The sequence below is a fragment of the Heliangelus exortis genome, chromosome 5 (assembly GCF_036169615.1).
Source record: "Heliangelus exortis chromosome 5, bHelExo1.hap1, whole genome shotgun sequence".
Taxonomy (NCBI): Eukaryota; Metazoa; Chordata; class Aves; order Apodiformes; family Trochilidae; genus Heliangelus; species Heliangelus exortis.
The window spans coordinates 32,192,598-32,215,034 of record NC_092426.1 but is presented as its reverse complement, the minus strand read 5'-3'; the positions used below and the strand labels follow the sequence as shown (position 1 = coordinate 32,215,034).

At 40.0% G+C, this 22,437-nt stretch overlaps 1 protein-coding gene across 2 annotated transcripts in view; it reads left to right on the top strand.

Moving 5' to 3' along the window:
- GPR176 (G protein-coupled receptor 176) overlaps positions 1–20,463 on the top strand; it is a 42,771-nt gene extending 22,308 nt beyond the window's left edge. Inside the window, exons 2-3 of one of the 2 annotated variants that reach the window (XM_071744359.1) lie at positions 15,221–15,473; positions 16,608–20,463. In XM_071744359.1, coding sequence (XP_071600460.1) covers positions 15,221–15,473; positions 16,608–17,715 — 1,361 coding nt within the window. In that variant the 3' untranslated portion in view covers positions 17,716–20,463. The remainder of the gene's footprint in view (positions 1–15,220; positions 15,474–16,607) is intronic. The other variant, XM_071744360.1, reaches the window with a different exon arrangement.
- Positions 20,464–22,437: the final 1,974 nt, after the last annotated feature.

Below are 22,437 nucleotides of genomic sequence, written 5' to 3'. Positions count from 1 at the left end.
CAAATACCTCACCCATAGAGCAGTTTCATGAAATATACATGACTACTCCAATATAGCTGTAGTAATGGGTATTGAAAATGTGTTAAAAAAACCCAAACCAAACCTCTGTCAGCAGCTCAAATAGGGTAAAAATTGAAAATTCATAAGTAAAAATTGAATTAATGGTGTTTGCAAATGTAACACTTGTCAGAAAGAGGCTACATCCTGTAGTGACATGAGGCAACCAGGTGCCAATAATTTCCAGGTAGTGGGCTTGACCTCGTGTGAAGCCCACCTGTGCCTAATTAGGGCAGGCCCTACTGCGCATGAGCAGGATTAGGGGGCCAATTGGTCCCCTAATCCTGCTCATCCAATTGGTCCCCTAATCCTGCTCATCCAATTGGTCCCCTAATCCTGCTCATCCAATTGGTCCCCTAATCCTGCTCATGCGCAGTAGGGGCCTGCCCTAATTAGGCACAGGTGGGCTTCACACGAGGTCAAGCCCACTACCTGGCAATTAGTGCCACCTGGTTGCCTCATGTCACTAAAACATCCAGAGAAACCAAATTTCTCTCTAACAAAAGAAGCACAGACTCCCTGGTCAAGGGAGGTGATTCTCCCCCTCTGCTCTTGGGAGACCCCACCTGGAGCACTGTGTCCAGTTCTGGAGTCCCCAGCACAAGAAGGACACAGAGCTCCTGGAACATGTCCAGAGGAGAGACCCTAAAATGATCAGAGGGCTGGAGCAGCTCCCTATGGAGCCAGGCTGAGGAAGTTGGGGTTGTTCAGCCTGGAGAAGGGGAGGCTCCGAAGTGACCTCATAGTGACACTGCAATATCTGAAGGGGGCTACAAGGTAGGGCTTTTTGCATGGGTGTGTAGTGAGAGGACAAAGGGAAATGGTTTCAAACTTGAAGAGGGGAGATTAAGGTCAGACATTAGGAAAAAAATCTTTCCTGTGAGGATGGTGAGACACTTGCACAGGTTGCCTAGGGAAGCTGTAGCTTCCCCATCCCTGGAAGTGTTCAAGGCCAGGCTGGATGGGGCTGTGAGCAACCTGGTGTGGTGGGAGGTGTCCCTGCCCGTGCAGGGGGGCTGGAACTGGATGATCTTTAAGGTCCCTTCCAACCCAAACCATTCTATGATTCTATGATCTATTGTAGCCAACAAACACAGGATGAAAACAGTCTTTGTAAATCTTCTTGTTTTAAAATGTGATAAAGAACTCTTACAAGCAGCAAATCACCTTATGTATATATGTGTGACAAAGAGGAAGATGCAAATTTACTGGTAACACAGTACATTAGTGAAACAAAAGTTAGAACAGAGGAAAGGGAATAATTTTTGCTCCAGTTGCATTGAATTACTGTTTTTATGTATTTGCAGAACAGCATAAATTGGGTAATTGTATTATTAGTATTTGTGTAAAAGTAATGTTTGAAGGAAATGGGAATTTAACCAGATAATGTCTTCTGGTTGCTCTGGTTGGCTGCAGAGAGGAGCAAGGGGATATGTGATGATCACACAGGGGTGAAGTTAGGTGATGTGAGGAGTGAACTGGTGACACAAGAAGGGTCTGCTGGCAGCTTGGGTTAGGTGCTTTGTTGCAGAGGGAATTAAGTTATCAGATCAATACAGATGAATCAAATGCTCTGGGTTTGTGCCTCTGGGAGGCTAAAGCTGTACTTTATAGTCCAAATAGAACTTGGCATGTGTGGTAGGTGTACAGGGGGCAGTCTCCTTCTTTCTTCCTTGTTTTTTCTCTCTGTATTTCAGAGGGAAAAAACCCTGCCTCCCTCTTGTATGGGTCTCATTACTCTCACTCATTAACATTACGAAAATGTTGGAAAAGTGCCCATCTTCTCTGCTTCATTGAGAAATCCATAGCAGACAGAGTTAGAGATGACATGCAGGTCCTGCTTTCTCCATCACTGCAGCTGTCCCAGTCTTAGCAGGCTGAGAGTGCAGTAGGATAGATTTATGCTATATTCATCTATATCATGCAAGTATTGGGACAGCTGGATTCATTGACAGTGGCCTTCTTGAAGGATGAAAAGTAGCTTCAGGTCTCAGTTTTGCATTTTGCTTTAATTTTAGCTTTTCTAAGTAAGTTTTTTTACAAGTCTCCTTGTATGTCCTACAGACACTCCATCATCTCAGCAAAGGAAAGCTACTTATGAAATGTTTCACAACTAATTCATACATTAGGCAGCCTGGGATCACTGAAATGACCAAAAAAAAAGGATATAAAAATGCTTTCCAATCAAGTCTGCTCATTTCCAAGGAGTGGAAATAGTCCTTTGGGTCATTCCATAATTCCCTTTGCTTATGGCATTATAAAATTTGTTGTTTATTTCCATCTTCTTTTCAGAATGCAATTATCAGGTCACGTTAAATACATTCAGCCTTGAGAGGGTATTGTGTTCTACTGCAGCTTGCAAGGGAGCTCTCTGTACACCAGCAGGTAGGGTTGTGGTAGGTTCTTTCAGAGCACCGCAGGAGATAAAGCTACATGATTGCCATTGATATTGTAGTGAGCCATGTGGCAGAAATCACTGGCCACGTTTTTGGCGTGGGAGAGAGTAGTTTTTTAAAAAACAGAACCCCAGACATTTTGCAAATTAGATACAAAACAATTGATGCATTGGTGCTGTTTAGTTAAGCCAGTTAAACTCAGAATAGGCTATTGACATACTGGCAACATCTGCTGCTCTCTGCTGCCAAATTAAGACTTGCAAGTAGGCTATTAAAAAGCCATTCAGGAGCAGTAGTTATTAATATATACATTACATTAGTGGGTTTTGCATGTATGTACACACTAGGGGCTTTATGAAATATTTATTTAACCATTGCAATTGTCAGTTACATCTGTTAGCATATTTTACCAGTAAAGTCTGAAATGGTAAATTGACTTTTTCATCCTTGAAGTATCAGGAATTTTTGTTTTATTTGCTGTTGGAGCACTGAGGCATGAAGAAGAAATAAACAATCTCCACTAAAAATAATTGTATAGGAGGCAGAGAAATGCTTTGTAAATTCTGCTTTAGGATACAGGTGGCACAGCCTTGCTCTCAGTGTGCAAGTTGTGCCATGGTTTGTTGAGCCACTCACACAAGCAGTGGTAGAATGAGTCAGGATTTAACAACATGTCTTTGAGTTCCTATGTAATGGTGTTTTTTTTTTCATCATTATAACACTGATTTTTGAAGTAAAAATTTTTATTGAGTAAGCTCCAGAGGCGATTGTAAACTCTCAGTGAAATGCTGCATTTTTTTTTCTTTCTTCACTTTCAATCTAGAACATCTACTGTTTTAGTTCCAAATTTATTACTTTGTTGATCAAATCTTCCTCTTCTATGTTTTTCCCAAAGAGACTTGCTCTGAAGGCACTTCTCATAAATTAAAGCACTGTTGTTGTTTGTGGCACACTTACAGTGTTAGAACAAAGATCCAAACGAGTCATGGCTTTGGAGTATCCAAAGGTTTCTTCTTACTTAAGAGTAGACTGGGAGGACAAGGCAGAGGGCTGTCATACAGATCCCTGTGCTGAATATTTTTGTCTTTCTAGCAGAGCACTGGAGTGTCACAGTCTGTCAGAACTTCCTGTTTCTTGGCAAGTATCTTTGACCTCTCATCCATGAATGTTTTTCATAGGTGTTTGTGGAAGAACAGATAAATGTGAAAATTCCTGCAACTCTTCCTGACCTGTGTCTGATTTACTCCTTTGTACCTCTGTTCCTGCTCAGCTGTGTCAAGAATTCTGGCGAGCTAAAATGACCATCACTGTGAAACCCTCTCTTTTGTTCATATTAAACTTGTCTTTAAAGCTGTGATTCCAACGTGGTCTTCCCAGGTACACATCTGTTAGCAAACTGTTAAAACAATTACTGCTGGTGAGTTGTCTCTCATTGAAAAATCAGGAAGAGTTGCTGTACCCTCTCCAGAAGATTGTGCTGTTGTTTGGGTGCCTCCTCATTAAGCATTGGTTATGGTTATTAAGCACTGGCACTTCATGCTCGAATGCCTTATTATAATGTCTCTTAGAAAAAGAAAATTTCTGTAATGCCTTGTTCTTAATTATTCTTTTAGTAAAATTTTGACTGAATTGCCCTGAGAATACCAACTCGTATACATATTAATTAATGTGATTTAAAATAGCTAAATCTTCTGATATCTTATTAAAGGTTTCTTCTGAAAGGTGGCTAAAAAAATCTCAGTAAGGAAGAATTAAGTTTTGCATATGCAACAGCTCGAGTTCACTAGTACCAGGAAAAGATGCAGAACTGGTTTGGACTGCTTCTATCTGATGGTGTATTTATTGTGATAAGCAAGGTAAAGTTTCTGAAGAGAAATAATTTATTTTATCTACTGACAGGTATATATGGAAAAAAACAGCTATGTGAGGTTAGAAGCAGACAGAACTGTAAAACTGGGGCATTGTGAACTGAAAAATCCATAGTAACATAACAGTGTTATGCCCTTGGAGCAAAGACCAGTTTTTCTTCTAGAATGCTTTAACTGTAGCCTGGATTCTGCTTCCTGGTTAATTCATAGGATTATAGAATAGAATCATAGAATAATTTGGGTTGGAAAAGGCTTCTAAAGGTCATCTAATGCAGCTTGCCAAGCTGCTCTCCATCATTTATCAACAGTCCGGGCTCATTGGGGAGGTCCCAGATGGTTGGAAGTTGGGTAATGTCACACCAATCCACAAAAAGGGACAAAAGGAGGACCCAGGAAACTCCAGACCTGTCAGCCTGACCTCAGTGCAGGGTTATGGAGCAGATCATCCTGGGGGCAATCACACAGGATGGACAGGGGATCAGACCCAGTCAGCATGGGGTTAGGAAGGGCAGGTCCTGTCTGACCAACCTGATCTCCTTTTATAATCGGGTGACCCGCGGGGTGGATGAGGGGAAGGCTGTGGATGGAGTCTCCCTGGACTTCAGCAAAGCCTTTGACACCGTCTCCCATAGCATTCTCCTGAAAAAGCTGTCAGCCCAGGGCTCAGACAGGAGCACTCTGTGCTGGGTTAGGAACTGCTGGAGGCCACCAGAGAGTGGTGCTGAACGGTGCTGATCCACCTGCCCACCGGTGGTGACCCCAGGGTCCAGTGCTGGGCCCAGTTCTGTTTAGTATCTTCACTGAGGATTTAGATGAGGGGATTGAGTCCACCATTAGCAAATTCACAGACAACACTAAGTTGGGGGGGAATGTGGATCAGCTGGAAGGCAGGAGGGCTCTGCAGAGGGACCTGGACAGACTGGAGAGTTGGGCTGATTCCAACGGGATGAGGTTCAACAAGGCCAAGTGCTGGGTCCTGCACTTTGGCCACAACAACCCCATGGGGAGCTCCAGGCTGGGCACAGAGTGGTTGGAGAGCAGCCAGGCAGAAAGGGACCTGGGAGTCTGGATTGACAGGAAGCTGAACATGAGCCAGCAGTGTGCCCAGGTGGCCAAGAAGGCCAATGGCATCCTGGCCTGGATCAGGAACAGGTCCAGGGAAGGGATTCCGCCCCTGTACTCAGCCCTGGTGAGGCCACAGCTTGAGTCCTGTGTCCAGTTCTGGGCCCCTCAGCTCAGGAAGGAGATTGAGGTGCTGGAACAGGTCCAGAGAAGAGCAAGGAGGCTGTGAAGGGATCCAGCACAAGTCCTGTGAGGAAGGGCTGAGGGAGCTGGGGGTGTTCAGTCTGGAGAAGAGGAGGCTCAGGGGAGACCTCATCACTCTCTACAACTCCCTGAAAGGAGGTGGGAGCAAGGGGGTGTCGGTCTTTTCTCCCAAGTAGATGCCAGTAAGACAAGAGGGCATGGACTTAAGCTCTGCCAGGGAAGGTTTACAATAGATATTAGGAAGAAATTCTTTACAGAGAGGGTGATCAGGCATTGGAATGGGCTGCCCAGGGAGGTGGTGGATTCTCTGTCCCTGGAGGTTTTTAAGAAGAGACTGATGTGGCACTCAGTGCCATGGGCTGGGAACCACGGCGGTAGTGGATCAAGGGTTGGACCTGATGATCTCAGAGGTCCTTTCCAATCCAGATGATTCTGTGAAATTCTTGGATTGCTTTTACTTTCTGTTGGTTTGTTTACATAAGGTAGAGAGGGATATGAAACTGTTTCACCTGTTGATAGTAGATGATTCAGTTTAAGAGGGGAGCAATTACACAAGTGTATCATCCAAGCATTCCAACAGTTGTGACATAGTAATTTTTGTAGGAAAAAAAGGGAAGAAGTGGGTGAGAAATGTGGAAATATGAAAGACAGCTGCTGAAATATAAATAAAACATGCCTTGGTTTGTAGCAGTAGGTGGGTTGAATGTTGAATGAGCAGAAGCCAACAAGACCACAATTAGCATCTTGGGTTATTTGTGGATTTACTGCCTGCATCCCATCAAGAAGTATTATTTTACGGATGACTGCAGAGAGCAATGCAAGACCCCTGGAAAGCTTTGCTGATGAGCTTGTATTTGTATATGTGTGTAGGAAAACACAGCAAGCTTTAAGTGTTTTGATACACTCACTTGCTGATTTGCTGCAGTTAAGTTGCTGCCTGTTCAGTCCTCTGTGGTGGAAGAAGAAGAGAATCCATGTATGGTTCTCTCTTGTTACAGATGGTGGATGCTGTCTTTCATAGGGTCAGCTGTATGCTACATGTATCTTAGGTTCAATTATGTTTTACATTCTTATGCTTAAATACATGCTGGACCTTATCAGGTTATATATCTGTAGCAAGACAACAAAACTTTTTTTTTTAGTTTCAGAAAATAAAGTTTGAAACTAATTTTAGGTCACACTGTTCCAGCTTTGTACTGATTTTTCTTATTGATATTCTATCAGTTTTTTATTATCAAAAGTTTATTAGTTTTTTAGTATGCTAATAGACCTAAAAATTCCATGTATCAGCAGAAAGATTCTCTTTAGCTGCATCTGTCAGCAAAATGCAACTTTAAAATATTGTTCTGCATATGGATGACTGATGAGGGAGTTTGTATCATCAGCCCGTGGTAGGTCAGTAGCCCATGCTAGTGCAAGGAAACATGTGACAAGGTTTGGCAGTGTTATGGCAGGTTTCAGTGTAGATTATCTTCTGCTGTGTCCAGCAACTTGTGAAGTCCAACAATGAATGGCTTATTTTATTTCTAACACTAGAGAAGAAAAGGAAACTTACAGAAAAAATGACCATGTTATCTTCCTTTTCCAGCAGGGCATTCATCTGGATTCCTGGAAGGTTAAAAGAAAGTGTAAAACTTCTTTCCATACATCATGAGTGTGTTTGAGGTGACACAGTTTTACAGCTTGTCTTAACCTAAGAATAATTTTATTGCTAGAGGGTGCCCAGATATCAAATTTTAAAAAACTTTTCTTATTCTGAAGATCAAGACAAATGTCTGTATTTCTTCAACTTGTATAACTGAATCTGGTTCCCTTTATTTTAATCAATCCTGGGTACTTTGATGTCTCTCTGGATTTTGAGTCATCAATTGCAGTAGATGATCCATTGGTCTTGTTGAGGAGACAGAAGATGGGGACTGCAGAAAAATGAGAGGAAATTTGTGGACAGTCTCAGTCAAGAATAGAATTTGATCAACACAATCTCAGATTTTACTTCAGGGCTCTGTACATTTGAGGGAAATAAACCACTTCTTGCATTCAGTTCAGTCAGGCCATAAATGTCACTGTGATCTTGACAGTGAAACCTCTTGCCTGACCCGAGGTATCCTATGGGAATGTATCTTTTCTCTTTGGCAGGTTGGAATAAATCTGATTTGGCTCGGTGAATGCATATTTCTTCACTGAAATGCCTCACTCTGGTAACTAGATGGATTCTTATTTACTTATTTATTTTTGACAGTATTTAATTTAAGGTTGTACTGGTTTTTTTTTTTTTCATTTTGTAACTCATGGTGCTTCAGATGTGTTTCAGAGTCCCCAGCTCTACTTTCTTCTTTGTAGCGAGTCTTGTTTGAGCCCATTCATGGGACTGCGAGGAGCATAGAGAACCATTCACTACAGAGTCAGCTGTGGAGGGAGGAAAAAATGCTTGTTTCTAAATATAACAAATTAATCCCACTGCACAGGATGTATTAAGCATATTCATTTCTTTCTGAAGACATCTGTGTGTAAAGAATCAAGAGCAAATATGCCCAGCTGGTACCCTTTTGGCAAAACCACATAAAGAATACAATTCTGTTTCTGGTAACGTGGCAATTTGGAGAAAGGGAAGCACAGTCAAACTGATACAGAAAGAACATCACATCTTTCTTAGCTGAATAATTTTTTTTAAATAGTCACAAGACAATGGGATAGGCCAGAAAATTTCTGCTCCATGAAATAGCTGTTACTATGGTGCCTTTCAGCTACGAAGTCTATAATTTTGCCTTCAACAGAGGATGAAAATTGATGCTAATGGTTAGGAGTTATTTTTTTTAATCAATAGTGCAAGATAGCCTCAATTTCCAAGGAGAATATAAAGTCTGTCTTCCAACTACAAGTAATTATCACAGGCTTTTTAAATTGTGGTCCTCTCTTGAGTATCATTCATTTTGAATGGTGTGCATTTCTGCTTTTTTCCTCAATAAGCCAGGGAAAAATCATCTAATGAGTAATTTAGTCAAAATATCCATTAGTTATATACTGTTAGATAGCATAGAACTCATGTACCCCCTATACTACAGTATGGCACAGCAACTTTTTTTTTTTTTTCTTTTTTTTTTTTAAGTTTTGTTTTAAATGTCAAATGAATGATTGGAAAAGTGTTAGAAAAAATAATTTTCATAAACATGATGATGTTAGACCATGTCTGTGTTATATTCAGATAGTATTTTGTATGGATGTGAGGGTGGAAGACTGAAGAGCACAGGAGGTCATCAGGTCCAGAGTGGAAGGTGGAATGTCTACTGTGGGTGCTGGAGCAGCTTACAGGCCAAGCCAAATGCTCCAGATGGAATTTTTTTTCACTGCTTGACAAGCATGCAGCTGTCAGCCTCCTCCTGGGTCTGACCTTGCCATGTTGTGCAGAGAGGACAGGTTCTGTAGGTTTCTCCTGAAAGAACCCAGTAGGCACTGGGACTGGCTCTGGAAGTAAACTGAGCCACTTCTGCGATGTGAAAAGTCTCATCCTGGTGACCACATCTCCTTAACAGCACCAACCTGCCTGCAGGTGATTGCAGATGGATGTGGGTGAAGTCAGGCAGAAAAGGAGCATCCAAGGAGGAGTGTCTGGACTTAAGTATGAGCTAACAACAGAAGTGGCTGCAGGCTCTCTGTAGACAAAAAAGATAGAACTGTTATTTAAAAACAGATTTTGAAGTGCTTGCTTCCTGTGTTCAGGGGCTGTTTACCATTAGGTTCAGCACAGGGTCAGAGGAGCTCAAGTACATTGTTGTGTTGCTTGAGATAAGAAGTGCTACAATTGCATCCCCTCAATCCTTTCATGACATCCGGGTTGAAAATGGCCCTTCTTTTGAAATTTTTATAGAACAAAGGGACAAAAGCTGTTTCTCTTGTGCCAAGGCTGATGAGCAGGCAGATTGGCTGTTCAGAGGAATTACCTGCTTTACTCCCATCCCAGGCCTTGTAGTGTTCCAGTAGCAACATCAGATTTGCTTTCTGAGGGTGGCTGGCTCAAAGCCTAATTTAAGAAAGACCAGGTGGTTCACTAGGTGTGATACTTGGATGTGGGATCCTCTGTTTCTGCTGATTATTTAATGTATGTTGATGATGTGGACACCAAATAGTTTCACCTCTTCTGTAACTTTTTCCTTTGTTTCTATTTCCTTCCTCTATAGAAGAGATAAAAACATTGGTCCCCATGTCATGGGAGCCTCATGAGAGTTTTGATTATATTTTTACAAGTAATACAAGCTGATCCCTTCAGCACTATGATTTGAAAAGCCAGGAACTTCGAAAAGATTTATATTCCTATTATGGTTAGAGCTGTCCATCTGGACATTTTTTTTTCAGGTTTTAAGTTCCTAGCTTAGGTTAAAAGAGTAATGCTATATGTTTGTCATATTTTCCTGATGTGGGAACAATCCAAGGTCCTGTAGTTGCAGACACAATATTCCTTAAACTTTTTTCCCTCCAAGAAGCCTGAAGAGTTTCAGGTTCTTTGAGAACATTGGTTTTAAAATACAGAGAAGGAATTCAGACAAGTTGAGTGTACTTCAGCAAAATAAGCATGCTTGGTTCTTCGGTTAGCTGAAATGATTGTGGTGGCTGTTGAGGTCTATTATTGAAAGGAAGAAAATTATTTTTCCTTCCCAGACATTCTCAATGGGCCAGTAAGTACAAAAAGTGAGGTGGGAAGAAGTGACAGTAGGTATGAAGAACTGTAGAACTCTCAGTGCAGCATTTTCTTGTCTCCCTTCAGATAAGTTAATCTTAAAGAAATACAGTTGGGTATCTGAGGTCTTTTTCATGATGCAGTTACTTTCAACTCTGCTTGTTGACAGTAAATTTTTAAAATACTAAGGACAGTGGTAAAGGAAGTCACAAACAGAATTAGTTATATATGTAATATAGTTATTATTATATTATATAATATATATGCTATAATATATATTATATAATAATATAGTTATTTTGACATTACAAATACCATCATGTCACACAAAATTTGCTGTAAGAAAAACTTTAAATTTCTTCAAATATGTTTTCTAATTTTACTCTACCTTCACTTCACCAGTCACAGGAGCTGCTGCCAGTGGATGGTGTAGGGAGGTGTCAGCCTTGGACTAGTACTAGACTACACCACAACAAAAGTCAATGATTTACCTGTTCCTGAAAGGAAACCTTAACATCCCTTTCTGGAACTAAGCTGCCATGAACTTGCTCCTTGCTAAAATATTTTCTACCTTGTAACCATACATTTTCTTGGGAACAGAAGCCATGCCAGCAACTATCACACACTATATGAAAGGTCTTCCAATGTGATTTATGTCTGTGCTGAAATGCTCTGCAGCTACTCTGTACTGGGCAAGTTTGTGCATGATGTAGTTCAGCTGAGCTGAGTTTGAAGAGCTGAGCTCCAGCTGATAACCTCTTACAAAATTACACTTCTAAATCAATACTGAAGGTGTCAGTAGGAATATGTGAATGAGAATTCTAAGAATAGGAGTGAGACATGTTATCTTGAAATAAACTCACCTGTTGTATGAAATAAAAATAAAAAAACTACAGAGCAAAACTTGCTTCAAGGTACTTCTTTTGCAGCAGAGTCATCATGTTGACAGAACCTGTGACTTTTACATTTAATTTTCTAATGGAAGGTTTTAATGGCTAAAGCCCTTTTTTGTTGCTTGCTGCATTTTTTTTTTTTTTTTAAAGAATGCTTCCAGCTCCTTCCCTGTAACATTTCAAGGTGTGTGGGTGGGTATGCAGGGGCTCCCTACTAGGGGGGATGGCTGGATCCTGAGAATCCCACTCTGGGTGAGAAAGCAGTCAGCAAGTACAGGAAGATAAGCTTCCAGGAGGAAGATTTTGCTAGAATGTGGACTTTTATTCAATTATGTGCTGATTGGCGTTAACAAAAATGTAAGCTGAGTATCCTACCCAGCTAATGGATTGGGTGCCATGAGGTAATTGCCAAAGAGCAAAATTTCTTCTTTGTTTTTTTTGGATGACTGCATGGCAAATGCATTTGTTTTAGATGACAGCCTCTTGTTTCCATGGGGATTGTCCTTCTGCTTATTAAAGGTATTGTTCAGGAACTTTCACATTATTTGAATTCTTGCTAGAGCTAGTTTTCAAAACTATCTCAGCTGTTAATGACTTCATCAACACTTTGTGTCTGTCACTAAAATCCAACAAGAATGCCACTTGGAAGAAGAGCAAAAATATTTTTTTGTGCTTTGAATCAGAGTAATGCACTCTGATAACTTTTAATTCTCAGAGAATGTTATGCCTTGCAGATACAGTGAACCTGAAGCATTATAAGGCACTTGATGGATGTCTGGGCAGCACGCTGTGCTGGACCATTGGATTTACTTTCTCAGTGTACTGTGCAACTTCATGTACCCTTTGGGTGCTTATCTGTGATATTTCTCAATTAAAAAAAAAAAAGAGTAGGAGGTGACTGGAAAGAACCAGCCTTTAATCTGAATACAATAGAACTAGTATATAGTATATGGAAATTTTATTGAATGTTGGTAGATATAATAATATGAGGATAAAACAAGCCTTGTTTGGCAGGCTTTATACATGTGTTTGTTTCTAATGTGAAAACTGCTGCTTCTCATGCAGTGATTACCTTTGACATTTCCTATTCCTCTCTTCTAATTGGAGAAATTTTCAAAGATATGGCCAAGGTGGATACTTACCTCCTGCTTATTCAGTCTGTGTACTGACAAAGTTGACAACTAACCAAGGCAAGGTATAGTAAAAGCTTTATGTAGACATAACTCATTCATTGAGAAGACCAAATATACACTTTTGCTTTCTAAATGAAAACCACTTCATCTTGTAGTGTTAAAATTCTATGCAGATGAAGTGGTTCTGACAGTCATGTTCCAGGCAGTACTGACAGAGGAAACAGCAAGATGCTGTGTTTTCCAGCTGCTTGCTTACTCCAACTTTCTCTAGATGCCTCTCAGCTGACCAGTACAATCCTCTGACAAAGTTTGAATCCAAGGTTATACAGCCTTAGACCAATTACCCAGCAGAAACATATCAGAAACTCACTCATGTTAGAAAACTAACCCATGTGGTGTCTTTGCCCACTGTGAGGATGTGCAACAAGTTGGGAGACAAGGAGCATACTGGGAGTAGACTACTGTGTTTCATGGGTCCAACAGTGAATAACTAAACATACAGAAGACAAAAGTGCCTCTGTATGTTGTGAAAGTACTCAGAGCACAATTGCTATAATGCATGTTGAATTGCCTCATCACCTGAAATGTTGTTATCCTCTTTCATGGAAAGGAATTGCTGGGGAAGGATGAGGAACAATGAAACAGGAAGCAAGTGCAATTTTGTTCTGAAGCTTCTTATTATGTAATGCAGTGCAAAGTTTCTGGGGTAATTTTTTCTCTGAGTGGGTGGCTTTGAGATGCATGAAGGGAAACTGATTTGAAGGCAGCAGTAGAAAGGTCTGCCAGTCTCTACTGAAGCTGATGTCATTCATTAGGGCAGATTACTGATATACCAGTTAGTCATACTTGCCTGGTTTTCCAATATCCCAAGTGGACACTTCTGTAAGCTTATCCTTTTTTCCTCTTTCAGGCTCCGACTTTATCTATAAAAGAAGTTCTTCCTCATCTAAGAACCAATTTATTTTTTTACAGTTGTTTTTTTCCACTTCCATCTAGAGTCAGTCAGCACCAGAGCTGATTTTCATTTCTCTTGACGTCTAAATAGCAATGTGTCATCATTTGTAGAAATAATTCAGCAATTGAGAATCTGGACTCCTGAATGAATCTCCTCTGTAGGACTCTGAAGAATAGCTCAGGAGTTCTCTACTAGCTCCTGAAGAATGGATTAATGAAACCCCCTCTGGCTTTAATGTTTCCATTCTTTGTTTATATCCATTCTAATGGAGGTGAAACTTGGTTTGGAAGATTATAAAATCAATGGAATTCAACCAAGATTAGAGATTTGAATTAAATAAACAGCCAAATATGAAAACCTCTCAGCTTTTCCCCTACTCCAGGGCATCGTAGTAATATACTATTACTGTGTAAGAAGTACTTCTTTAATAACTGGAGAGTTAAGAGGTGTTTTTGAAAGTAAGTGGTTTGATTGACTGAATTATCTTTTAGCGATCCAGGAAACTTTAAATGCGACTGATTGACTCCCACCTCTGGTGTATATTGTCAAGCCCAAAGCACCTGCCAAAACCAGATGATGATTCCATTCTTTAAAACACATCAGATAGTAAATGTGTAACTGAATATTTTGTCAGCTACTGAAAAGGAATTTGCATAAAACACATGATTCAATATATAGAAAATTGGATTCCAAATGACATTCAAGTGCTGCAGACCTAAACAGTACTCTTGTGAAGCAGATTTTAAAGTTAACTTGCATGCTTTTATTGAAATGGTGCACTGTTTTATCAGAAAACTAAACTTTATTTTCCAGTATTTCTTGGTACTTGCCACTTGGTTGGCACATGAACAAGAATATCCTCTTGCTGGCATTTTATGTGGATAGCCACAGGAAAACCTGTCTTGGCAAATAAAAGCTGGGGATTTTTTAGTGGTTAAAGGAAAAGTCATGCCAAAGAGTGGTAGTGTCAATTGAGAGAATAAGGGCAGCCGTGGGGGAGATGGACTGCAGCTGCTTTTTTACACCTCAGTCAGATAATAATCCTATATTCTGAGGGTGAGTTTTCTGGCATCTTGGTGTGCATTGGAAGAGGCTGAGAGCTGCATGCAGGAAGAACAGTTTGCTTCATTTCCTTTCATGCTGCTGCTGCTGTGTGACATAGAATCATAAGGAAATTTGTGATGGAAAGTGTGTTTGTATATGATATTTCTTACTGAGACCTGGATAGAGTGCAATGGGATAAGAGAAAAGTGGTGTCTGAGCTAATGCTGGTTTCTCTCTGTACTTCTGCTCCACTGCCATGCACTCGCCGTATTTGAAACAAAGGTGTAGGGCTTGAGTATCCAGAACAGTGGGTTGCAGTCTGTGTGTACTTTTGTTAAGTTACATGCATCAATTTTTTTTTATTTTTTGCCTGTCCCATTTGTTTAGTTAAATGTTGTTACATACATACAGAATCTCTTGGAAAAAAATAAACACACATTTCTTTCAGGTGTGACTTCACACAGGCCTGTCTGTTCCATTGAAGTGGCCAGTGGAAAGGAAAACAATCTGCTTTGACCCACTTACACACAAACAGATAAACAATATTTACTTTAAAATAATAAGTATGCACTAGTTAGTAAAATATGAGCATTTTAGGAAATGTCAGGATGGGTCAGTTAATGCAGGAGTCAAAATAAGCATCTAAAACCATGGTCTGGATATCCTACTTAGGCATTTGCCTCTGAAATTCCCTCATTTATGTTTTACTAGATGCTTCAAGGAGATAGCTGGGGAATGATTGTTTTCAGTCACCTGATTTGTAAAGCTACCAACCCCTACACAGACTTTTTAGTGTGATGGTTGCAATCAGTGACTCCTAGCAGACTCTAAACGTTCACATCTGTTAAAGTCATTGCTGTTGGATTTGGGGGGCTGTGCTTGGTGGTTGTGGTTTGTTTTTTTCCCTTTGTTTATCCCTCCCATCTCTACTTCCAGGTAACATCATGGTGCTGTGGTCAACTTGCAGAACATCAGTACTTAAATCCGTAACAAACCGATTCATTAAGAATTTGGCCTGCTCGGGGATCTGTGCCAGCCTCGTCTGTGTGCCTTTTGATATTGCTCTCAGTGCCAGTCCCCACTGCTGCTGGTGGATCTATACAATGCTTTTCTGCAGAATTGCCAAGTTCCTGCACAAAGTCTTCTGCTCAGTGACCATCCTTAGTTTTCCAGCCATTGCTCTTGACAGGTAGGTGATCCAATTTGCCAAGATCCTTGATTTTTCTTACTTCTTCCTTCCTCTGAAACCCTTTTCTTCCTTTTCTTTTAGTCTTGTGAATGCTGTTTAGTGTTGCCTTATGCCATTACCAGTATGCCATTAACTGCTTTTGTTCCAGTGCTTTGCCCATATTGTACAGCTTATTTTCAGGACATACTGAGATACACATATCTGTCTCTGTAACATTGAAAACTTTTATTTTTAAGCTTAGTCTGATATCTCTGAGCATTTGTAAAGGGCTTTGAGTCTACAGATTTGTCTTCAGAGATGTTTTTATCCTTTCTTTTTTCCATGTTAATAATTATTGCTCAGTAATGAAACTTGCAGATAGCTTCAAGCTTTAGACAAGCAGTGGAATTTGAAAGCCATTCCCCATTAGAGGAATTTACCTATGCCTGAGGTAGATTGTCCATCAATGTCAAATTTCAAATGCAGATTTATTTTTAAAAACTCTAAACAATATTTATACAACTAAAATCAATTCAGTGATGTTTTGTCTGTAGATCAGTCAAAAACAAAAGGGGCCCTTCAACTTGACTGAGGCTTTTTTGGTTTGCTTTTATGACCAACAGCTGTTTCTAAATATCCAGAGGAAAAAATATATCATATAGCAGCTTTTCAAATTAATTCTGAGTGCAGTTACTTAGAAGTGACTTAACTGAAAAGTAGAAATCATTAAAAAGAAAAAGAAAAGATTAAATAATTAAAAAAACCCAGCCTGGTTCTGTCCTGGCTCAAACCAGGATACCTTTTAATGTGATGTATCTGTGCTTCCTTCATGTTTTCTGAAGTTTTGTACTGTGTGCAATATACAGACCAGTTTACAGGTATGAGATGAAATCTTCAAATTCATGTTCACACACATCAGCAAAATGATACGGTCACAATTATTGAAATATTTTTTTATGACCTGCAAAGGCAGACCTTTGTTTTGTTCTGCTCATAAGCAGTAGTCAGTTGGCAGCCCAGTTAGGGATTTGGGACATTATGCTCAGACAGCTTCTGAGAGGCTTCTCATAAGTACTATACTCCTTATAGACTTCACACTTTGCATTGTACCAGTTGTAAATTTTAATTGATTTTTAAACTATTTTTTGTTGACAGGTACTACTCTGTTTTATACCCTCTGGAAAGAAAAATATCTGATGCAAAATCCCGAGACCTGGTTATCTATATCTGGGCCCATGCAATAGTGGCCAGCATCCCAGTGTTTGCTGTGACCAATGTGTCAGATATTTATGCCATGTCCACCTGTTCAGAGTCTTGGAGTTACTCCCTTGGCCACCTGATCTATGTCATCATCTATAACATCACCACTGTGATTGTGCCCGTGGCTGTGGTTTTTCTCTTTATGATTCTTATTCGCAGGGCACTGAGTGCCAGCCAGAAGAAAAAAGTCATCATAGCTGCCTTAAGGACCCCTCAGAATACAATTTCCATCCCTTATGCCTCCCAGCGAGAAGCTGAGCTTCATTCCATGCTGCTTTCCATGGTTATGATTTTTATTTTCTGCAGCGTCCCCTATGTCACCTTGGTGATTTACCGCACCATACTCAACATTTCGGATATTTCAGTCTTCTTGTTCCTCACTGCCATTTGGTTGCCCAAGGTCTCTTTGCTGGCCAATCCTTTGTTATTTTTGACTGTGAACAAGTCTGTACGGAAGTGCTTAGTGGGGACAATAGTACAGCTGCACCGCAGGTACAGCAGGAGGAACCTGGTCAGCTCCAGTGATGTTGGAGATGCAAATCTGGAGCCCTGTGTCCGTTCAGGGAGCCAGCTCCTGGAGATGTTTCATATTGGGCAACAACAAATCTTCAAGCCTACAGAAGATGAGGAGAATGAGACCAAATCTATCGGCTCTGGTGACTTTCAGCAGAAAGAAATTCCTACCACCAGTTCAGAGGCAGGAGACACTTTGGCTCACAAATTTATACCACAGACAAGTGCAGACTCTGCGGCTCAGGTGGCACCCACTGTGCCCACAGAAGCTGATTCTGTAAATGATAAATACTCCATGCATTTTGGTTTTGGACCCTTTGAGTTGCCTCCACAGTGGCTCTCAGAAACCCGAAACAGTAAGAAGAGGCTCCTGCCTCCTTTGGGGAATACCCCTGAAGAGCTAATCCAGACAAAACAACCTAAGTGTAAAACAGAAAGAAAAATCAGCAGAAACAATAAAGTCAGTATCTTTCCCAAGGTGGATTCCTAATAAAAGCGAGAGCTTGAAGTGACAGAGGAAGGTCACTTTCTATTAAATGTGTGATCCCATGGATCTTTGGTATGCTGGAATTTGTTACAGGGTGATTATTTTGTGCCAAATATAATTTAAACAAGCAAACAAATGGGAAATGTATATACAAGTGTTCCTTATTAATATGTTTTCATGAAAATAATATATCAAAAGCTCATCTATGAAATCTCTACAATGATTCCTGCTTGATTAAGTTTCAAAAGGTACACGTGGCTTTGGGAGCACTTTGTGTGGCTGAAGTTTGCAAATACAGCAGTCAGTTTGCCAGGAAACCCCATGTTGTATTAAAATGGACTGGGTATCAAAGTAACTTAATAGGAAAGACTGTAGAGAGCAGAAGACAGAACCAAAATGGAGAAGTCCTCACCTCCTGTAAATGGACACAGAAAGGTTCTGCACATTTTGTTAATGAAGTAAGATAGACTACTAAGTACATGTATTTTCTGTTAAATCCATTTCTTGAATCAGTGTTAAAAATAAATCTTGCTGGAGTTTTTTCAGAAATTGGTTACCTTTTGGTTACTGCCAGACATCTAAATTTAAAAAACCCCTAACCCACTATTTTTTGGCTTAAAATTTCAGCAAAGCCAAGGATACCCAAGTCATCATGTGTCTCAAACCTGGGAAATACCTTGTCTCTTAAAAAAAAAATATTCTTTTAGTTAAAAGTAAAAACTGGATCAGAGACTCTGCAGAGCAGTTCCTGACTCTAGTAAACAAGTATGTATGTGCCAGAGTCATACATAGAACACTTTGATCCTGTAATAGAGGGCATATAGAAATGTTTGTGCCAACTGTGTAATGTATGTATTGTGTAAGTAACAAGGGGGTCAACCTTAAAATAGACTCATCTGTTGGTGCTCTCTGCTGTTTGTTATGGGAAAGCTAGCAAATGAAAGGCAGAGGTCAGAAGTGCTAGGAGCTTTGTAATGAACTGCAGGGTGAGGAAGCTGGTAAGAAACCCCAAAAGGCAGTTTGGTAATGCTGCTGCTCTACTATTGCCAGGGGTAGGGAGATTTCCTTCTACCTTCACAGATACAGATGCCAACCATCCTGCTCTGCTTGTCTCTTAGAGTACATACACCCAGTGTATGAACAGGAGTTCCTGCAGGAATCTGGTGCCTAATTCCTGAGTCTATCAGTCATGCCTGATTCCTGAGTGTATCAGTCATGCCATCCCTGGTATCAGCACACCAGCCTTTCTCTAAGAGTCCAGGCACTGTACTGCAGCTTTTGCCCCCTGCATCATCACAGCCATCTTGTCTTGTTTATACTGAATGTGAATTTTAAACTCTGTCAGTCTGTTAGATGACCTGAAACTATTGTATGTAGCCCTGACATTTTAATCCTTGTTCAGTTGCAAGTAGCCTTTCCTCCTTCTTTATCTGCATTCACTGTTGTCCCTGTGGGTGGTTTCTGAAAAGCACAGTCCAGTAACATCTGCGTGCTCCTTGTGGTTCTCCTGTACTTTAGCCCTTTGGTGCATGCTGAGCTGTTATCTGTAGTAACTGCCTGTTAATGAAAGTAGTTTTCTTTAAAGCATACTCTTAAAGGACAAGGTGACAAATCTTGGGTTTCTGTGAACTTGGGTTCACAGGAACATAATAAATCCAACTGGTTTGTGTTAAAAGTGAGAAAAAAATTCTGCTGAAGCAGAATTTGGAGATGTACCATTTTCTTTCTTTGCCATGTGTGAAGAAAGTCAGCAGTTTCTGGTGGGTCCAAGGTGGTAGATTTCTACAAGGCATCAAAAGCAAATGTTTTAATAAAAATGTATTTTAAAAAAAGTTTATAAGTTGCTGTGTAAATTATGTTTTTCTCCATTTCCTCCTTGGTTTCAATGGGGAATTCAGTATGGAATTCAGTATTCAGTATGGAATATTTGACTTGTACTTTTATTTTTAACTTCATCTAAGACAGTGGTAACTTCGAGTCATTACTGCTGTTTGTTGGGTTGTTCAAATTATTTCTACTGGGCAAAATGTTCTCCAACATCCAATATAAAAGAAAAGAAAAAAGACTTGTTTTCTTCTTTATCATCACACTAAAGATAGTAACAATAATTGTGTTTGTTTGTTTATTTGGTTGTTTGTTTGGTTGAGGTTTATGATGGTTACTTTTTAACCTTTAACCTCTTTTCCTTATGATGGTTGCTTTTAACCACCACAAGTGTTGGTAAGATAAATTTTTCTCTGCAGATTATTAAGAAAAAAAGTGAAGTACAGGAAGTGAAGTGCAAAGCTGTGGGAATTGAAGAAGTGGAAGCCTGGGGTAATTTGACCTGTAGGCTAAATTTTACTACTTGGAGGAAGTAAAGTTCAAACTGACTAAAAGTGAGCTTTCTATTTTGCTCCCTGTTGCCTAGCAATGTGTTCCTGTATAAGTGGGCTTTATCTTGAAGAATGGAGAGGGAAGTCAAGCTGTGGTTCCAGACCAGCAGGACTGGGACTTTAGTAACTGCTTCCAGCTAAGCAAGAGCTGTCACATAAGATGTTGTGAAGGTGACCAGCTCTGGAGGTGATTATGTTTCCCACTGGTAACTCAGGTAGTTCCTCTCATTCATGTCACCTTGTACTGCATAATTTGATAAAGAATGTAAATACAAAAAAAGCAAAATTCTGCCTTCTAATCTTGTTTGATACATTGCTGTTTTACTGTGCTTTAATGTACACAGAAGTCAGTATGAGATAATAAACTGGTTTTGGTCTGGGTTTTTGGTTGGTTGGTTGGTTGGTTGTTTTTTGTTGCTATAGAGGACTTAACCTTCCAAAAAGATCAGGTTGAAGTAATTGCTTTCAAATTTAAAACCTTCTTACCCCTTTATAAGATTACTTACTGGTTTAGTTGAAGTGACTGTCCTGTTTCAAAGTAGAGAAACTGGCAGAATTTCTAAACAAATGCTATCTTAACTATCAAACTGGGACCACAAGATCAGTCACTGCAGTCTTCAGTGATTTGTAATTTAAGGACAGTTTAGGAAAACAAAGCAAAGCAAAACAAAACAAAACACCTCTTGTAGAGAATTGCAGAACTCCAGACTCAGATCCTTGCACTGCTAAGCAGGTTGATTCCTCCTCTCCCGTGGAGGACGCAGAGGGGGAAAAGCGAGGGAAAATTCTTCTGATTGCTTTATTGAGAGACAGCAATACAATACTGGGATGCAGAAGTGCTCTTCAACTCAGTGAAAGCTCCTCTGCATATGCATGGGAGCAGTTCTCTTGTTTCATTGTGAGGAGAAAGTGGACTATTTTTTTAAAGAAAGCATAAGAAATATCAAGTCAGGTCCAATTCCTGTATAGACATTTGTTATTGTAAAGCAGGATTTCTCTATACAACTGTTCTTTTGCATCCTCAGGTTCCCTCTGGCTAAACATAATGTACTGAGACAGTGATTTACTCCAAAAACTCCTTTGTACAAGTATTTACTTACCTAAGCAGTTTTCTCTCTTTTTTTACCTCTGTTTGATGTAAAACTAAACCCTCTTCTTTTTGCCTGCATCATTTCCTAAGTCAGGGAGGATGATCCATTGACACTTTGAGGGTCTCATCCATCCAGTAGCAATCTCCAACACACTGCACCCCACAGCACTAAGACATTTCAGCACAACAGAATCTGTTTTGAGCTCCAGCTTCCTAAACTGCTGTTTGCCAGCAGAAGAAGGGGTGGCAGCATGGAAGACAGCCTTGTCAAGGCAGGACCTTTCCCAGTGCAAGTCAAAGAATGAAACCCTGGATTTATTAAGCACAATGGAAATTCTACCATTGGCTCTAGACTTAACGTTTTAGTTCAGCCTTTCCTCCTCAGCTGGAAGGTTACTGTGCTGTGTGACTCTTGCTGATGGAGCATACTGCCAAACTCTACTCACTCTCAGCAAGGGTTTCTGGAAAAGTTGGAATATGGCCATAAAGTTCCTGGTTTTTAGCCCTTGAGTTGGCACACAGCAATCAGAAGGTACTAATACATAAAATATTTGTCCTCTGTAAGAAACGGGGTCTTTTTATTCTCCTTTGATATCAGGAAAATTATCTGTGCTTGTCCTGATCAGTGTACTGGAACTGTTAAAAGTCTACCTTAAAACTACTACATGTGGTGAAGAAAAGATACTTTAGACAAGTACACAAAATAATACTAAAAATATCAAATACTAATAACTAACATGTAATAAACAGAGCCTTGATAATTTGTCCTCTGATCTATACGAGACCATGGAAGTGTTTTTGGCTATCTGTGAGTTAAATGCTCAGGAGTATGAATAAAAGCAGTAGTAATGGGAACAGGTTCCCTGTATTTTTCTCCCTCATCTGTGTTTCTTCCTAATTGCCTTAGGGAGAAAAGGGTAAATGAATTCTGTTCCTATGGTGACTGTGTTCTCTGTATCAGGACAGCTTGTCTAAATGTATCTGTGAGAAGCACAATTTAGAGTGCTTTTCATGCTGTGCCCTTTTTAGACACAAGATTTTTCTCTAGTTCAACACTTCTTTTTTTTTTCTTCTTTACCTTCATCCTACTTCAGGTAACTGTAGTTACCTATTCCCAGAAAGGCAAAAAAGAAAAGTATACCTTTTATTCTGCTTTTCTAGTTCAAACTTAATTATAAATATACCTGCCACCTGTATAAATACTTGAGATTCTATAATGATGTTTAGAAAATTCAGTCCCTTTATTGGACATGAAGACTC